Source organism: Zootoca vivipara, chromosome 2 (genome assembly GCF_963506605.1).
Source record: "Zootoca vivipara chromosome 2, rZooViv1.1, whole genome shotgun sequence".
Taxonomy (NCBI): domain Eukaryota; kingdom Metazoa; phylum Chordata; class Lepidosauria; order Squamata; family Lacertidae; genus Zootoca; species Zootoca vivipara.
In genome coordinates, this window is record NC_083277.1 from 10869652 (window position 1) to 10889877 (window position 20226).

The following is a 20226-nucleotide window of genomic DNA, read 5'->3' on the forward strand; positions in this document are numbered from 1 at the left end:
AAATGACAACCCCAAAAATAAAATTAAACAATAATAACTTCTGCTTCTCATGTTCTCTATATATCTAAATATATAAAAATGTTCACGAAGCATGCGCAGGGGCTAATGTATGGAGATGCAGGGGGAGGGGACAACACTCCCCTGGGAAAACTGGGGGAAGGGTATCCTACCGAAACACAGGGACGAGCCAGGGGGTTGGAGGAAGGAGGGGCGGGATATGTCATTGATTGGGACAGGGTGGGGGGAATCACAAGGATGACCCACAGCAACGCGTGGCCGGGCCAGCTAGTCTATATATAGAAAATTTATCCGATTTCAGCAGGAAACAAGACATGGACTGATAAGAAATGAAGAAGTTATGACCACTGCAAACATTTGTAGGCACAAATGGTATTGAGACTGGGAATGCATGAGTCCCAGAGAGCACTATGTTTAGATGTCATCACAATTACACACAAAATGTATAAATATGTATAAATCCTGGGAGTGTTTGCATTTTGTGTTGGAGTTGGATGATTGCTGAGAGTTCTGACTCTGGGTGAATGTGGGCTAAAGATCACAGTAAAAAAAGAAAAGAAAGACCCATTCTACCCACTATTTTAATATATTCAAAGCTGCCACCCATCTATCTAGGTAGGTCTCTAGGGAGACAATGGAGGAGTGACACATGTTTTGTGTCAACTGGGCAGATGAAGGCTGCTCAAGACACCGCTAAGCAGCTGTGCAGGCCCGCCAGGATAAAAACAGCAACAGCCAATCACATCAGCCCTGAGATGGATGGCGAGTCATTTGCAGACAGGGAAACTCCCACAGACAGACAACCGAGAAAGTGAAAGTCAGCTGTGCCTTCACTGTGAGGTAGCAGCCATGATCCAGGATCTCTGTGCTGAAGCCACTTGTCCCATCTGCCTGGATTAGTTCAAGGATCCTGTGACCATTGGATGAAAGTTACGAAGTTAAAACCCTAAAACTAGGGGTTGGGAGAAATTTTACTGAGTCCACGCCTCCCTATTTCCAAAGAATCTGAGAACTGTCATGTTGGAAGGGACCCCAAATGTTATCTAGTCCAACCCCTTGCATGCAATAATAACCAATGTGCACTTTATAGATCAATTTATTGTTGTTTAGTCTTTTAGTTGTGTCCAACTCTTCATGACCCCATGGACCAGAGCACGCCAGGCACCCCTGTCTTCCACTGCCACCTGCAGTTTGGTCAGACTCATGTTGGTAGCTTCGAGAACACTGTCAAACCATCTCGTCTTCAATAAGCAAGCTGAATCACAGCCACCCATTCACATTTGTACTTCTCTGAATTTTCCTAATGCACTTTCCCAGTCAAGTAATGTGTACAAGAATTCATAAATTCATATCAATTTGCTCCATGTAATGCATTTTGTATGTTATTTTCACTAATATCCATGCTTTCATGTACATATAGTTGGGATATAGTGGTAGTTGTGTCTAATCTCTTTTTGTTGCTGCTGCCTGGCCATATTTCAGGGGTGTGTGTGGGTGTGTGTAAGGAAGACTACCCAAAGATAGAAAAAAAGTTGCAATTTTTCCTGTGTGAAGTCTCGATCCAGAACAATACATAGGATAAAATAGGTCTCAGAGCCCGACCCCATTGATTGCTGAGTTGTCACGCAAAACTAGGGTTGCATACTTCAAAAAGAAAAGCTGTTGAGCTTTTTTTGGCAGGAGTTTTGGAGCTTTTCTTCTTTTTTTCTTCGTGCCAAATTGCAAAGAAATTGGACATTTTTGAACTACGTCTAAGGGAAATAAGCAAAAATGACATGGGCTACCATACATCTGGATTCTTTCGGATATTTCGATGATTTTTGCCTTGACACTGCTTTTGGATGCAATATTCCAGATATGCCCGGGAAATTCCGTATGTATGGCTGCCCTACCCAAGGGTTACATATGTTCTTTTGGGGGGGAGGGGTGTGTCCCTCTCTGGGTGGTGATGTGTATCCCTTCACTTATTTTAAAATGTGGCAAATGTTCCTGGGCCCTCCTGCTCCTTCTGCCAAGTGGGGCCCTGGACTGCCAAGTGGGGCCCTGGACCATCCACCCTCCTGCTTGTTCCATGCATAGAAAACATAGGTCTGAAAGGTTTTCTATTTCTCCTGTGCTTTCTAGGCATCGGTCAAAGCAGTTTTTTGTTTGCCCCACTGCTTTCCCTGGGAAAACCCACTGAATTAGGAACAAATGTCAATACTCAGAAAAACCAATGGATCTTTTCCCCAATTCAGCTGCAAACAGCAAGAAGAAGTGTGGGTGACACCCAAGTGGGTCCGTGGGGCAGAGTCTGCCCTAAAGTGATTTCCTGATGGCACTACGGAGAGAAGGAGGAGTCAGGGATCTGAAGCGGAAAGTAAATAGAATTTTTTTTCTGCATCCTAACAAAATGGGTGTGGTGGGAAATTCAGACAAAGTTCAAAGCTATTACTTATTAACCAATCAGCGTCAAATTTATGATAGCTGATAAAAAGACCTGTTCAGAAATAACATGGATTTGTTTTATACAGTTATAAGTATATGCCAGATGCCTGTTTTTTCTTTTCATTATTGAAAAAGAGCAGTTTATGTTTGGAGTGAGATGAGGTGGTGAGCAAATGGTTGTTCTGTTAGGAGGAGAGAAGATGGAGAGGGAGAGGAAAGCTGAGCACACCCAGCAGAAGAAAAGAACAGTTGCTGGTTGTTGTTACAGCAGTACAAAGTGCACACCCTTTGCCTCTCCATAAAAAGGAGCAAGGAGACAGGAGCAGGAACAGCTGGGAAGAAGGAAAGGTAACCCCAGAACGTCTCCTTGATCTACCACCATCTCCTTGCCCACAAGAGAAGCTAGTCTGGGGGTGAGTATCTGACAACCAAACCCCATTGTATGTTCCCAGGCTGCCCTTTGCCCAAGCAGGTCTATTTTCATTCTGGTTCCCAGTTTGTATAGAAGAGCCTTTGAACTGTTCCTCTTCCTTGCCTTCCCCCACCATTCAGCTGAAGGTCAAGCACCTATGGAAATGCTGTTAGCTCTGGGAGAGGATCTCCCATGTGTGTCAACGGAGGTTTTGACTTGGCACCCAAAGGAGGACTTGGAGCCCAGCAATGGCTTATGTCCTTGTCTGTCACCTCAGTGTCCTTCCTGGGCCACTTTTCATGCAGCGTCAGGAAAGTGGACCTGCAGATGAATGTGAGATTGTGTCCCACTGAATGATTATTTAATGGAGCTCCATTATTCTTCCTCCTGGACAGGGAATACATGAAGCAGGCAAACATTTCTGAAAAGGTGACGTGTTTTGTTTTCAATGGGCAATTTTAAGGATGAAGATTTGTGGAGATAAGTTAAATTCTTCAGCGGAGTTCTTTTTTATTTGACAAATTGCCTTGTTTTAATAGCTATTTTAACAGCTCAATATATTTCAGCATTTTTTATGTATTTTGATTTGTAATGGTTTTGGCTACTATAATTTAAAACTACTATAATTTAAACATACAAACCATTTCAACCACAATAGAATAGACTAAAACAAATAAAAAACCCTTGAAACTTTCTAATCATCTGGGTTGCCTTGTCTGAATAAGAATGTTGTCAGCAGGTGCTGAAATGAAGACGGTGAAGGTGCCTGCTTGATATCAATAGGAAGAGGGATCCAAAGTGTTCCTGCCACCATGTTAAATGTTTGAGTTCTGACAGATGCAGGGCGGGTATTATGTGGCACCAGTAAAAGTGCCAATTCCTCTGACTGAAGCAGTCAAGTGGGCACATATGGGGTAAAGTGATCTTGTAGGTAAATGACAAATGATTGTGCAAACTGATTTTTCATTTGGGTTTTATAGTTGAGTTTCAGAGTGGGACTGTTATACAAAAAATTGGGGTTGACTTTTACAGCCCATCTCTCCATCAAGGGACCCAGCATCTCTTAAGTGCATTATCAGTCAGAGAAGAATGAGGAGAGGGAAGAACCAGTTGAGGAAAGCAAAGAAAATTTTGTTTTCTGCTGCAGCAGAGTCCCCCCCCCCCAACTGCCTTGCAAGGAAGTGAGGGGACCCAGAACTAAGGTGTGTAAGAACTTATGAAGACTTTAGAAATTGCCCAGCCCTTATCCAAGGAGCACCCAAAGTCATCATACAGGTGCCAAGCATTTTTTGTATGCTTGACTGGCATGAGAACGTGCACACACTGTTTTTGGCTCAGAACGGGGATGGACTTGCATGCACTCTGCCAACATGGGGGATGATGTGGACGGAGAGTTGCCTGTACAAATGATACAGAAAAGGGTTGTACTTGTAAATCAGACTATGCTCAGAATATTACATTTGTCCAACATGTTTACAAATCTGTCACTCAGAGATCTGAACAATACATGCTAATTGTTTTTCCAGGGCATGCCAGAGCATTCTTTGGAAATGGTGAATACCTTGGTGTTAGAATTTATTGACACAGACTGACCCCTTTTCAAGTAAAGTGATTTGAAAGTATAAAGCTTTGCCAGGCTGTGGAAGAATGATTTTACCAAACACGGAGGGGTCCCACAGTTCAACTGGAGTCTAAAGACGGCCTAGCTCTTGCTCTGTGAACTGTCTAAATTTCATACACTCAAATAAAATTTCTAGTTTTTCTTGGAGTATTTCCTAATTTTTTGAAGGCCGAAGGATTGGTTTTCTGTGGTGAGTGTGTGCCTACTATGTGTGAGCACCTTAAAATTTGTATAACAGGAACAATTATGGAAGATATCTTGCACACCCCTCTCCCCAATTTTCTCTTTCCGTCCACCCTGCACAATCTGCTTTCTGATAATGCTCCTGTTATTATGGGCACCTGCAACAAAACGTTGCAGCGTGAAACGATGCCCGTTCACCAGGCCACTGCATTTCATTCCCGCCCCAGTGGGTTTCTGTCCTCCCACACACTCCACAATAGTCACCGTTCTGTCCTCCCCGCCCCTCACCTGTTGTTGTTGTTTAAAGGAATATATATTGTTATTCGTCAGCTTGTGGGCAATGCAAAACGCTGGGTTTTCATTGACAAACTAGGTGGCGCTAGTTTGAAGTGATCTGGACACTGTTGATTTTCGGGGTGTTACTCAGTTTGTGGCGCGCTGCAAAATGCGGGGCTTTCGCTGCAAAACTTTGGCACAGATTTGGAGGGGATCCCAAATTTAGTTAATTTTCAGGAAGCCTGCTGAAAGGAAGAGCAGCTAATTCTGAGCAAACCAGTTGGACGGGAACATCTTTTCCACTTGCTTTTCTCTTCGCATTTTCCTGGAAGTGAGTGCGTTCTCCGCAGAGAAAGTTCACTTTTCAGGTGGAGGGAGCCACTGTTTGTCCACAGACAGCTTTTGGGGTCATGTGGCCAGCATGACTAAACCGGTTCTGGCACAATGTAAACACCGTGACAGCCAGAGCGCACTGAAACGCCATTTACCTTCCCACCACAGCGGTACCTATTTATTTATTCGTACTGGTGTACTTTAGAAATGCTAGGTTGGCAGGAGCTGGGACAGAGCAGCGGGAGCTCTCCCCGTCATGTGGATTCGAACCTCCAACCTTCTGATTGGCAGGCCCAAGAGGCTTAGTGGTTTAGACCACAGCGCCACGCACTGTCAAGAAAGCGAGAAGGGAAACATGCCTCTGTTAATTCTCCTCTACCTCTCAGCGCTTTTGACACCATCAACCTTCTGGAGCGGCCATCCAAGCTGGTGGTGGGTGGCACGGCTTAGCGGTAGTTGCAGTCCTACTTGGATGGCCGTTCCCAGAGGGTTTTGCTTGTGGAGTGCTTCTCAGCCCATGGAGCCTTCAATATGGGGTTCCGCAGGGCTTAATCCTATTCCTTATGCTGTTTAACATCTACATGAAACCACTGGGTGGGGTTATCCGGAGGTTTGCAGTACGTTGTCAACAGTATTCTGATGACACACTGCTCTATTTATATCTGCAGGTGAGCCAGTGGAAGTGCTGCTGGGCTTTTGTATTGCCTCAATAATGGACTGGATGAAAGCCAACGAACTTCGTTCCCTAGACTGGATGGGTGGGAGATCGCCTGCTCTTGATGGAGTTACACTTCCTCTAAAGGAGCAAGTTCATAGCTTGGTTGTAGATCCTAGAACCGTTGCTGTCACTCGAAGCTCAGGTGGCCTCAGTGACCCAAAGTGCCTTCCATCTGTTTAGGCTAGTGGTCCAGCTGCATCGCTATCTGGACAGGGATAGATAGGTTAGATTACTGCAATGCGTTATACATAGTGCTGCCTCAGAAGATGGTTTGGAAACTTCAGCTAATGCAGAATTTGGTGGCCAGGTTGCTCATTGGAGAAAGACGCTTTGAGCATATTACACCGATCCTGGTCCAACTGCACTGGCTACCAACTAGTTTCCCAGGCCCAATTCAAAGTGGTGGTTTCACCTATAAAGCCTTAAACAGCACAGGACCGCAATACCTCAAGGACCACCTCTTTCCATATGAACCTACGCAGACCCTGAAATCATTTTCTGAGGCCCTTCTTCGTGTGCCTCCTCCTCGAAAGGTCAGGAGGGTGGCAACATAAGAACGTGCCTTTTCTGCAGTGGCCCCCCGTCTGTGGGATGCTCTCCCCAGGGAAGTTCACCTGGTGCCTTCATTTTACACCTTTAGGCTACAGGCAAAAATGTTCCTTTTTAACCAGGTCTTTGTTTGATTTAAAGATGTATGGAGGGGGATGTTATTGGGTTGTTGTTTTTGTTTCTGTGTTTAAAACACTCTTTACATAAGAACATAAAAGAGCCCTGCTGGGTCAGAGAGAGGCCTGCCAAATCTAGGCTCCTGTTCTCACAAGATGCCACACTATAAACGATTCAGTTCTTGCAGATGCAGTGCAGGTATTATATGGTACCTGTAAAAGTGCCAATTCCGTGGATCAAACTGGACAAGTGGGCCCATATGGGGTAAGGTGACCTTGTAGGCAAATAATGAAGGAGTGTGAAAAATGCTTTTTGGTTTTGGTTTTATAGATGAGTTTCAGGCAGTGGGACCAATCATGGAGGTGCCATTGAATAAGAATGTAAAATGCAGAATTGGTTTCATAGGAAGAATGTGGAAACGCTTAACCCTGAATAGTTTTTACCTTACAGGCTTTTTTGCTTCTTCCCCAGTCCCTTCACATCCTGCTGCCATTCTACAGCCGCCTCTCATCTCAACAAAGACACAAACTCTTGATCTGCCATGGCCTCAGCCCCACCATCCATAGATGTGGACAAGGAAGTCTTGTGCCCCATCTGCAAAGACTACCTGACAGAACCAGTGACACTGGACTGCGGCCACAACTACTGTCAGGGCTGCGTCACCAAGTATTGTGACACATGGGAACCAATGCAGGTGGGGGACTTGGAGTGTCCCGTCTGCAGAGTTCGGATCCAGAAAGGGAATTTCCGCCGCAATTTCCAGCTGGCAAACATAGTTGAAAAAATTAAACTCCTGGCACTAAATGAAAGGTTGGAGGATCTTTGTAAGACACACAAGGAAAAACTCCACCTCTTCTGCAAAGAAGATGGAGAATTCGTGTGTTGGTGTTGTAAGCAATCCCCAGAACATAAATGGCACACTGTGGTTCTCAAGGAAGAGGCTGCCCAGGAATACAAGGTAGGAAATTATTTTGACACTTGCTAACACAATCCTTTTTGTGTGTGTGTATATAATATGCTTTCAATGTTGCTGTAAAGCAAACATCATAAATTGCTAATCTGTACATTCATGAGAATAAGAAATTGGATCTCATCTCTGCGTATCCAAAACTGAATAAAAACTCCGTTCTGCTTACAAAGCAACTTTTTAAAATGTGTTTTTGTTTTTTGAAAGCTCTGTTTTTCTGCCCTTGTGCCAAAGGATTACTGTGTAATATAATCATAATGATGAACTGCAGTAAGAATAAAGAAATGAAAGTTCTCATGCTTTAGATTTTTAAATGTATATATATATAAATAAACCTAGAAACTCCCAGAGCAATTACTAAGCAAAATTGAACAGTAGGGCCCCAGGCACCAGAAGTAAGCATAATATTAAAGACCCCACCAGCCCTAATAAAATCTGATATTTTGTTTTCTCTTTAGACACTCATCTGTGATCACCTGGAGCATCTGAGGAAAGAGAGAGAGAAAATTCTGGCTTATGAAGCAAAAATAGGAAAGGAAAGCGTCAACATGCTTGTAAGTGCCACCATTACTACAAAGGGGACAAGTACTGGAAGGACCAAGTCATGATGTAGCCTCATTGCTGAGTGATTTAGCATAAAACTGAAGGTCTTTCAAAACACTCTGGCCTCCTCTTTTCCTCTTTCTTCCTGGTTCATGAAGAAATTAACAGAAACTGAGAGGCAGAAAACAGTGGAGAGGTTCAGACAACTGCACCAGTTTATGGAAGAACACGAAAAGTGTCTGCTGAATGAGATAGAAGAGATGGAGAAGGAGATCACAAGGAGAAGGGATGAGTACCTGGATAGACTCTCCAAGGAACTGTCCTCTCTTGAAAAGAGCATGCAGGAGATGGAGGAGAAGAGTCAGCAGCCAGCGAGTGAACTCCTGCAGGTAAGACTGTGGCAGGAACAGCACAAAGTTTGTATCAGGGTTTTACCACAGTTACCTTTTGCCTCTTTGTCCAGGCTATGTCCAAGTGCTCTTCTCTTGCCCCCACAGAGCTTTCCCCACAAAAGTTCAAAGTCCACTCTTTAAAGCTTAGTGCAACAAACAGCATTGATTCAACTTTAAAGAGAAGATTTTTTTTTTGCAGGGAAAGCTCCAGAGGGGGAAAAAGTATGCTTGGACAACTATTAATTCATTCATTCATTCATGCATGCATTACATTTAAATACTGCCCCATACCTGAAGGTCCCAGGATAAAATTAGGATAAAAACAGGATAAAATTAGAATATAAAAACACATACACAATCCAAATGAAACAGAAACAATTGAGGAACCCCTCCAAAAACACATTTTAAAAGGTCATTGGATGAGAAGCAAAGGCCTGGTTAACGTTTTTGCCTGGTGCCTAAAAGTGTATAATGAAGGAGCCACACAAACCTCCCTGGGGAGAGCATTCCTGTTCTCATCTTACCACCCTCTGGACCTCTCATGGAGCTGTTTAAGGGTTTATAGGTCAAAACCAGCACTTTATCTGGCAATTTTATTTGGCAAAGGAAACACCTGAGCGTGGATACTTTTACTATACAGACTCCTATGCAGAAAGGAGGACTGGCAGGACCTAATTTACATTAGCTAAATAGTATGAAGCTGCCCAGCTCACGTGGTTAAAGCTAAGGATATCTCAGAAATTGGAAATGAAACCCTTTAAGCTGGAATCATTATTCATACATTCTCCTCTGGCCACTATACTATGGATACCTTGGAAAAACAGAGGAGAAGATCCCATTAATTTTCACCATGTTTTAAAAAATAATAATCAGAAACTAATCTGGAGAACTGATCTTAGGATCAGCAAGATAAAAACAGAGAGAAATTGAAATGATAGATTAATCCATCCCTATCCAAAACTAGGCAGACTCACCCCAGAGGGCCAGAGGTCATCCCTTCTAGGGTCTGATTGGTCTTCATTATAGGCCCTGTGGTAGGCAGTGAATCCCATTCTTCTTTTCCTCTTTTCCCTTCTAGGATGTGAGAAGCACCTTGCAGAGGTAAGTGAATCCTGCTCATTTCCATTAATATCACTCTGGGAAACTGGGAAAAGTCCAGGAGGAGAGGACATAAAACTTGCCCCTCCAGGCTTTTAGGATGTGGCGAAAGGTTCCAACAAGGAAGCAGGAGTTGGAGTGTGTACCATGTTCCTGAACATATCTAAGCTGTAACTTCAAGGTGTCACTCAGGTTCATGATAAGAGGCTAGAAGGAACATTTCACTTTTGTCAACAGAAGCAACCATCTTTTTCTCCTCCACATCTTGCTTGCATGTTGTAGGTAATGCAGCCAAAATTGAAAAGCTCTGATCACGATGGTATCACTCAATTTTATTGAGTAGATTTAAGTGAGGAGATTCAGAGATCCAGGGCTGCTCCGTTGGCCCCCAGATGTCTGGCTCTGTAGTCCCAGTAAGGAGGAATCTTCTCCCCTCTGTGACACCATTCCTCTGTGTGTTTGTCTCGGCTTTCCTCCTCTCCATTGCTTTCTTTTGCTGCACTCAGAAATTCTGCAATTGAATGGGTTAATGTTTATTTTCCCCATCAGGTGTCAGCAAAGGGAGACATTTAAGGATCCAATGGCTTTCCCACCAGAATTGAATAGGAAGATCTCAAATTTCTGGGTTGCAAATCCCATTCTATATGTTGAGATGAAGGAAATCAAAGGTAATGAGTGGCTGCAAGGATTTTCACTGGACAATAAATTAGTCCGAAAATTGAACATGTCAGGCTCTTACTGTATTTTATTTACTCTTGCCACAAGCAGCAATAGGAGCTGCAGAGTTTCCTTCTGGGTATCATGACCCATGTATACTGCCACTCAGAGGCTTGGTGGGGACAGGGAAAAATAAAGGCAGCCTGCACCACAGTGTACAGTAATGTCAGGATTTAGTTTTGTTCCAGTGTTCAGTTTACAGTTGTACTGAACCTCCTTTGCATTTTGGTTCTTTAAACTCCACTAGTGTTTCCCCATCCTGAAGGGCGTTAGAAAGGCTCTTAGCAAATACACAGTTCCTCCACTCCCTGCTCAACATAGCTGCCAAGTTCTCCCTTTTTTTAAGGGAAATTCCCTCATGCTGAATAGGCTTCCTCGCGAGAAAAGGGAAAACTTGGCAGCTATGCTGCTCAAGCTTGTTTCCCAGTAGTGGAGTTATCTCCCAAGTTCTCTCTTCTTCCTCAGACTCTCACCGGCCACTGCCATATCTAGCGCTGCAACTATCAGTCAGTTTAGTTTTATTACAGCAAAAGCCAGCAATACAGAGTACCATAATTCCAAACAAAAGAAAATCAGCAATAACATCACCAGAAATAAAACAATTACACAAAGGGAATTTGCAATGTGTTATTCAATAAAAGAGATTTACGTTTCTTAATAACTAAAGTGCAAAATTTGGCCACATCATAATGATACTGGGCTTGAGGAATCTTCCAGAAGGAATTTTCGTATGGTTTCGGAGGAGAATTCCAAATAATATTGTAAGGGTGTAAATTTTGATAAAAGGGGTAAAATAAGTCGAGCTCGTTCTTCACTATATAATTTGCAAAATAAAAGGATATGAGTGACAGATTCTACATTGTTAGACATGCAGGGGCAAAGGCGCTCATGAATTGGTACCCGCATAAATTTGCCGTACAGCACAGCTGAGGGCATTGCCTCAAAACGGGCTCTAGAAAAGGCCCATCTATGGGCTTCATTAGTAATGTTAGATAAGTAAGGGGCAGCTGCAAAATTATGCCACGATTTTAGACATCTATAATTCTCCGGGAGTAAGGCATCTTCTTGTTGTAATTCAACATAGTGAAGTCTCTGAGTAATTTGTTTGATCTTATTAGTTATTTGCATAAGCCAGGGTGGATAGGGAACTGCGGCCAGGAAGTGAGGTAATATTTCCTTTGGATTGTCATGAATTTTCAACCAGAGGGATATTGCTTGCTCCCAGACTTTTAATTCCACTCTGGGAAGCCCTGCCTATTGCCTTAACACTGCACTAGGTGTACACTTTGGGGTACCAAATAGTGCTGCAACTATAACAATCTCCTGAGTGTTCTTGTTTATACAGCAATTTATGGTAGCTTTTTAATTTTTTTAATCTCCTTGAAAATTCACCAGCTTCTCTTGACATTTATATTTCTATAGCAGTTTCTGCTGGTGGTTGTTTAATGCTCACTAAATTATTCAGCGTCTTTCATCATCCTAAGAAACAGATACCGTATATTCCGGCGTATAAGAAGACAGGGAATATAAGACGACCGCCAACTTTTCCAGTTAAAATATAGAATTTGGGATATACTCACCGTATAAGAAATATGACGCGGCATATAAGATGACCCCCGACTTTTGAGAAGATTTTCCTGGGTTAAAAAGTAGTCTTATACACAGGAATATACATTTGGCTAATGTACACAATTCTTCAAGCAGTTTCCAGGAAGCGAATTCTATTTTGTGGGTGACTTTCCCTAACATATTCAGCTTTATGCAGATTTTCCCCTAATATATCAGTCAGTTGGAGAACCGCATAGCAAAACTCAAATAAGTGTGTGTTTTGAAGGATTGCTGTGCTTTAGTTCCCATTTTGTTTCAGAAAGTGTGAATTTAGTAGATTCACCAATCAATGCAAAATGAACTGAATTTCTACCCTTTCTTACCTCTACCAAAATGTTTGTTAGGTCGCAAAGAATGTAAAATATTTTCTGAGGAACAACCTCCTGTTGCATGGGCCCCTTGCCAATTCTCCATCTGCAAGTTTAGTTTGTCATTATGATTAACAATTCTGCCTTTGATTATTGATTTTTCACCAGTTTATTTGGGGCAGCTGTTAAGGTTGTGGACAGCTCTCCTCTGGATTATTTTTAAAGACTGATAGTGCAGTGTTTTACCATTTCTCAGTTTAACATTCTTTATTTTTAATCTCTTCTTCATACAGTTTTCTTATGTGTAATTGTTGGTTTTATATCTTAATATTTTACTTGAAATAAAGAAACAATTGATATTATGTCATTTAGTGAAAATGTTGTTTCAAAATTATTTGAGGTATAGAAGTCTAGCTCTCAGTCTTTGTATCTCTTTGCTTCCTCAGATGTTCTGTCATTTGGACGGCCTCAGAAAGGTAACTTTTGGGTGAAGGACCAAATTCAAGCACATGTTGGGAGCTGGTGTTTCATTGGGATTAAATGGTTTGTCCTTTCCTTGGTGTTATTTTAAGAGAGGGAGGAGAAGTACCTGAACTTCTTCTTTGGCTGTCCTGCTTCCTCTGGCATGCAAAAATCTTCATCCACCCTCGTGGATTAGAGGATCTAGAATCAGTCTAGATTGGCATATACTATTTTGGACTGAGGGGAAAAAATATTTGTGCTCCAAGCGGGTTAGTGTGTATGTAGTCTCAGTCTTCTCTTTTTCCTTTTGCTGGATTCTTTGGTCTTGTCCATATCTGAGTATGATTTAACTGTTAATTTGCACTTTTACTCCGTTCCAATTAGACGAGTAGTCCACACACACAAATACCTGAATTTATCTATGATAAATTCATACCAGTAGGTGTTCCCTGTTGCATTTGTTCCTATCTTCTAATTTGCTAGTTCTAATCATGCTGACTTAGTACCAGCAGGGCATGTGCACTGAGTGCTGCCAGCTTCCAATTGTTTTTTATCAAAATAATTCCCCACCCAGGAAGTCAAAAAACACAGACAGGCAAATGTATGTTCTCAGCATACACTTAAAAACATGGTTTGCATGTGTACTATTTTGATTTGGGGCTTGTTGTACTTCCCGTGTCCACTGGAACATCTTCTTGCCCCGTAAGCAATCTGTGATGGGCGTGGTGACATGGGAGAAGTTATTGATAAACTTCCGGTAGAAATTAGCAAAACCCAAAAGCCTCTGGCCGTCTTTATGCATCCTTGGGCTCTGCCAGTCCAGAATGGCTCTCACTTTCTCCTTGTCCATTGCCAGCCCCTTGTCGGAGAGCGTGTAGCCCAAGAACTCCACCTCCTTGGTGTGAAACAAACACTTCTCCAGTTTCACATACAGGTGGTGCTCCTTGAGGTGTTCCAAGACCATCCTGACATCCTTCACGTGCTGCTCCAGGGTGTCCGAATATATCAGGATGTCATCCAAGAAGACTACGCAGTTACGGAACAACAGCGAACCCAGGACGTGATGCATAAACGTTTGGAAGCAGGCAGAGCCTCCTTGGAGGCCGAAGGGCATGACCAAGTACTCAAACGCCCCCAGCGGGGTGTACATTGTGGTCTTCCATCCATCCCCTTCCCGTACTCTGATCAGGTTGTACGCTCCCCGTAAGTCCAACTTTGTGAAAATTTTACTGCGTCGCACCGCTGTCAGCAGATCATCCACTCTGGGCATGGGGAAAGCAACGGGTTCCGTGAGGGCATTCACGGACCTATAATAAACTAAAAGCCTCTTCTGGTTGGTGTCTTTTTTATCCATGAAGAATACAGGGCTGCCCCCTGCAGCTTTGGATTCTCGGATGAAACCGCACTTGAGGTTCTTATCAATGAACTCCCGCAGCTCTGCCATCTCCTGATCAGACATGGAATATAGCTTTCCTGGTGGCAGCCTGGCCCCTGGCATGAAATTAATTTGGCAGTCGTAGGGTCTGGGGGGGCAAGTGGTCACATTCCTTTTCACTGAAGACTTCCCACAAGTCCCAATAGTCCTTAGGAATCGCGACCCCCCCCCCCTGCTCTCATGGTTGCGACCATGGCCAGTGGTACCTGATCCCCCACCCTTTCCATGCAATTCTCTATGCAGTAGACAGAGGCAAAGGTGAGAGATCGCTGGTGCCATCCTATCATCAGGTCGTGGAGGTCCAGCCAACTCATGCCTAGGACTATGGGGGGGATCAGACAAGGTGGTAACGTTGAAAGCCAGTGCCTCAGAGTGCCTCCCAATCATCATCCTCATGGGGTGGTCTGGTGTGTGATTCCCCCCCCCCCAATTCCCTCCCGTCAATGGTGGAGACGCGGAGTGGGAAGTCCATGGGCAAGAGGTGGATCTGATGCTGCTCTGCAAAGTCTCGAGAGAGAAAAAATTGGCGGACCCTCCTGAATCCAGGAGAGCCAAAACCTCCAGGGGGTAGCCATTGGGCAGGTGCAGGACCACCTCTGTGACGATGCTTCCTTTGGGCGGGGTGGGTGGGGGCTCTTTTATTGCTGATGTGCCTGGTTGCTGCCCCTCTGTTCCTGCAGCCAGGCTTTCTCATTTCCCTGCAGTTGGGGCTGTGCATTGGTTTCTTGCACAGCTGTTCCTGCCTATCCCTGCCACTCCCTGCATTGGGGGCAGAGCTTGACAAAATGGTCCGGGCTGCGGCAGAGGAAACAATTGCCGCCTTTTCCCTCCCGTTTGGGCGCCCCTGCGTTTGAAAACTCCCGCGCGTGCGCTCCCCCGATCTCCATCGGTTCAGGAGGGGGCAGCCTTCCAAGAACTTCCGCTGGCCGTTCTTGGAAGCGTGGGAACCAAGGACGTCCTGTTTTCCCTGCTGGTTTCTCTTTCCAGCATGCTTCCTGCCTGACTCCTACAGCCAGCGCTGCCTTGCTCAGTTCGTCCATGTCTTTGGGTCGGGGCCCCCTGGAAAGTTCATCCTTGACTTCTGCGTGCAGACCCAGGTAGAACATGGATCACACTGGCTCTGAAGTCAGGTCCCACCCCAGCTTGTGAACTAACATGGCAAACTTTGACCAGTAGGCGCGGACTGACATTGAACCTTGTTTCAAATTATGCAGTTCTTCCTTAGTCACATCAATTTGTGATTTACTGGAGAACATCACATCCATCGCGTCATTAAATAATATGAGATTTTGGATCACGGGATTTTCTGCTGCGATAAGGGGGCGTACCCAGTCCCTTGCCGGACCTTCCAAATGATCGATGACAAATGCCACTCTTTGCTTATCGTGGGGGAATTCCCCCTCCTGTAGCTTAAGGGCATAATTTAGTTCAGTCCTAAAGCCCAAGTAATCCTGCGGATCCTCATTGAACTTGCTCACTAGGGCTGGAACCCTTCTCCCAAACGCCCCTTGGGCGTTCTGCTGATCCGCCAGCCGTCTCTCGTCCAGCTGCGCTTTCAGCAGGGCTGAGTGATTAATAAGTTCCTGTTCCCTCTTCGTTTTGTCCCTTACCTCCTGCACCAACTGTTCGACCTCTGTGTGGGCTGCATCCGCTTCCTGCTTCACGACTGTGATCTCAGTCTTTGCATCCTCCACCACTTTTGCCAATTCGTCTTTGGCTGCGGCCAAGTCCCTTGGCGCGGCTGCCAAATCTGCAGCACTCATGGTGTTCCTGCTCACAAGTAGCCTCAAAGATTGCGATGTTGCTGTCAGAGAAGGTAGCGGCTACTCATGAGTAAAGACGCTCCACTCCATCGTTTCTTTCAGCGTTTTATTGTGCATGCTATTTACAGTGCAAGAGTATCGAAAAGCATGACTGCTCAGTCCCTATCAGAAACTCGCAATGGCTTCTTCCTGGTCTTCACCCAGCATAAGAGCCTGGGGACCCCAAAACGCCACCCCCTTGCCCTACGGGTGGTAGCACACATCAATTCAGGCGTTGGGGAAACGGACGCCCTGTGTCGGATGGCTGTCTCAGCTCCTCCTCCCCTACCGTGTTTCCCACATTTTAAGACACTGTCTTATATTTATTTTACTCAAGAAAATAAGCCTATGCCTTATTTTCGGGGTGTGTGTGTGTCTTTTTAAAAATTATTAGAATCATAGAATCATAGAGTTGGAAGAGACCACAAGGGCCATCCAGTCCAACCCCCTGCCAAGCAGGAAACACCATCAAAGCATTCTTGACATATGCCTGTCAAGCCTCTGCTTAAAGACCTCCAAAGAAGGAGACTCCACCACACTCCTTGGTAGCAAATTCCACTGCCGAACAGCTCTTACTGTCAGGAAGTTCTTCCTAATGTTTAGGTGGAATCTTCTTTCTTGAAGTTTGAATCCATTGTTCCGTGTCCGCTTCTCTGGAGCAGCAGAAAACAACCTTTCTCCCTCCTCCATATGACATCCTTTCATATATTTGAACATGGCTATCATATCACCCCTTAACCTTCTCTTCTCCGGGCTAAACATACCCAGCTCCCTAAGCTGTTCCTCATAAGGCATCGTTTCCAGGCCTTTGACCATTTTGGTTGCCCTCTTCTGGACACGTTCCAGCTTGTTAGTATCCTTCTTGAACTGTGGTGCCCAGAACTGGACACAGTACTCCAGGTGAGGTCTGACCAGAGCAGAATACAGTGGTACTATTACTTCCCTAGATCTAGATGCTATACTCCTATTGATGCAGCCCAGAATTGCATTGGCTTTTTTAGCTGCTGCATCACACTGCTGACTCATGTCAAGTTTGTGGTCTACCAAGACTCCTAGATCCTTTTCACATGTACTGCTCTCAAGCCAGGTGTCACCCATCCTGTATTTGTGCCTTTCATTTTTTTTGCCCAAGTGTAGTACTTTACATTTCTCCTTGTTAAAATTCATCTTGTTTGCTTTGGCCCAGTTGTCTAATCTGTTAAGGTAATTTTGAAGTGTGATCCTGTCCTCTGGGGTATTAGCCACCCCTCCCAATTTGGTGTCGTCTATTACTGTAAGTACCCCTCCTTACCACGGCCAGCATTGCTGCTGCTGGGTCCCGCTGGCTCAGGGCGCACAGCACGGAGGATGCCTCTGGCCAAAAGTTTAAAGGGGGTGTGTCGGGAAGTTCCATTTGGGGGGGGAGTTGGAGGGAGGGAGACGCCGCTGACCGGGCTCGTTGCCTCTTCTTTTCACGTTGTTTTTTCCTGTAAAATGCCCGCAAACCAGCTAAGCAGGAAAGAAAGGGGAGACGACTCGCACGTTTTCTCTCCCTGCCGACACATTTTCCCTCTTTCTCTCCCCCCCCCCCACCCTGGGAAGCTTCCTCGATCCAGTGCTGGGCACCGACTCGGCAGGCTGCTTCCTTGATCCGGCGACCTGCCGGGTCGGCGCTGATCAGCGCTGCGCAGAGCACCAGATCGAGGAGCCGGTATGCAGAGTCAGCGCCCAGCAACGCCGTGCTGGATTGAGGAGGTGATGCTCCGTGCGGCGCTGCTGGGTGCTGACTCTGCAGACCAGCTCCTCGATCTGGTGCTCCGCGCAGCGCTGATCAGTGCCGACCCGGCAGGCCGCCAGATCAAGGGCGGCTCCCACAATAGCCAACTTGTCCTTGATGTGGTAAAACTCTGAAGTTCAGTTTCTGCACAGTTTTTTTCAAGATGCTTAAATATAAAAATACAGGTGTGTTTTCAGGACCTTAAAGGAGCTTTAGCATCAATGCTGCCAAAGCCAGAATCTTTTTAACTCTTAGATAGCCTTTAGCCTGCTTTAGGACAACAAATGTGTGTGTAGTGTTATCATTGTTGTAAGAAAATAGTGCTGGAGGTTTGCTAGGGAAGGACAGTTGTTAGGTTGCCTACATACATTGATTTCTTCCCTATGATTTCAATGTAAGCCACTGAAAGCCCCAAATGGGCAATTCACACAGAAAGATTCAAAGGAGGAAAATTTTTCTCTTCTTACCCCCATCTTCCCCTTCACTGAATAAAAGAGCTGAGGGAATATTTTCTGGGTTGTTTTGCTTCTTGAAGGGTGACTGGATTGACAGGAGGGGCACAATAAAATACGTGGAGTAAAAACGAACAAAAAAACATTATTTAAAAACACGCAGGGAATGTGGTATTTATTCTGAGGTGAGTCTGGCAGAAAGAGGGGAGTGAGTGTCCCAATCCTGAATCAAATGTGAGGAAACCCCATTTATCTGAGAGGAAATTTGGTTCTTCTGGGTGTTTCTTAAATCAAGATGTCCATCTCTAACCGTCAGCTGATTCTGTCTCTTCTCTTTCCCTCCTATTCTCCCTAACAGCAAATGTCACTCTGGATCCAGACACGGCCCATCCTGACCTCATCCTGTCGGAGGATCGGAAAAGTGTGAGATATGGAGACAAACCTCAAGTGCTGCCCGACAATCCTAAGAGATTCATGTACTATCATTTTGTGTTGGGACGTGAGGGATTCAAAACTGGCAGACATTTCTGGGAGGTTGATGTGGGGAGAGAGGAAGGGTGGTCTGTGGGGGTTGCCAGGAAGTCTGTGAGGAGAAAGGGCCGTGTCTCCTCAAGGCCTGAGAGTGGGATCTGGGCTGTGGGGAAGTGGAAAGGTGAGTACTGGGCCTTGACCTCTCCTCGTTACTCTCCTCTCTCCCTGAGTGAAGAGCCCAAGAGCATCCGAGTGACTCTTGACTATGAAGGGGGACGTCTGTCTTTTTATGATGCTGACTCAGGAGCCAAATTCTACACGTATTCAGGAGCCTCGTTCTCAGGAGAGACCCTCCTCCCTTTCTTTCGTCTGTGGGAAAAGAAAACCCACCTCTGGATCTCCTGAGGAAATCTGCCTCAGAAGCCCAGTTGGAGTTTCTCTCCAAACCAAATGACTGAGATGAAAACATTTGCCAGTTTGGGCCTCTTTGCAGAGACCTTTTGAGAGGAGTCACAGTCAGCATAAATAAGAAAAGAAACAAAACCTGGGATTTTCTCTTTCCTTCCCTTTCCCAGAATGCAGCTGAGTCCTTAACAGACCAATTAACAATCTGTTTATCAAAACGGTTCAGCCTCCACCAACTTTAACCCGCTTTTCATTGCTCACCTACACCAGCTGTTAGAAGAAGAAGAAGAGTTTGGATTTGATATCCCGCTTTATCACTACCCGAAGGAGTCTCAAAGCGGCTAACAATCTCCCTTCCCCTCCTCCCCCACAACAGACACCCTGTGAGGTGGGTGGGGCTGAGAGACTTCAAAGAAGTGTGACTAGCGCAAGGTCACCCAGCATACAGTGGTACCCCGCAAGACGAATGCCTTGCGCAACGAAAGACAAAAGAGTTTTGCGTTGCGTGAGGGACTCGCAAGACAACGAGGTTTTCTATGACCGCCGCTTCGTCTTGCGGGGCGAGTGGCAGCAAAAGGGGAACCAGCTGTAGTGCGGCAAGAAGATCAGCTGTCAGCCTTCCTGTCGCGTTACAGCTGGTTCCCCTTTGTGTTCCGCTGGTCTCTGCCGGTTGCCGCGAGGGGCAACCGGTAGAGACCAGTGGAACACAAAGGGGAACCAGCTGTAGCGTGGTAAGAAGGCTGCCACCTGATCTTCTTTGCCTTCTTGCCGTGCTACACTGTCAGCGTGAGCCGAAGCAAAGCTCAGGGAAGGCAGGCAGGCAGGCGGCAAGCAGCCCCAGAGCAGCGGGCGCTGCTTGCCGCCTGCCTGCCTGCCTTCCCTGCCAGTCCCCCGAGCCGAAGCGCAGCTTGTGGGACTGGCGGTGGCAGCAGGGCTTCCTCGGGGAAGGCAGGCAGGCAGGCAGGCGGCAAGCAGCGCCCACTGCGCTTCAGCTCCGGGGCTGCTTGCCACCTGCCTGCCTGCCTTCCCTGCCAGTCCCCTGAGCTGAAGCGCCCTTCCCCAAGCCAAGCGCCCGCTGTGCTTTGGCTCGGGGGACTGACGACGGCAGCAGCACTTGCCTTCCGCCATCATTCCCCCGAGCTGAAGCGCAGTGGGC

The 20226-nt window shown here is 45.6% G+C and overlaps 1 protein-coding gene across 1 annotated transcript; it reads left to right on the top strand.

Moving 5' to 3' along the window:
• The first annotated feature begins 252 nt into the window (after positions 1-252).
• Positions 253-19857, top strand: LOC132591131 (E3 ubiquitin-protein ligase TRIM39-like). The gene is made up of 7 exons (XM_060270943.1): positions 253-7612; positions 8080-8175; positions 8323-8691; positions 9635-9657; positions 10003-10322; positions 12734-12763; positions 18553-19857. Exons 1-7 carry the CDS (start codon positions 7196-7198, stop codon positions 19068-19070), a joined length of 1773 nt encoding a protein of 590 aa, XP_060126926.1. The 5' UTR covers positions 253-7195; the 3' UTR covers positions 19071-19857.
• The last annotated feature ends 369 nt before the right edge of the window (positions 19858-20226 follow it).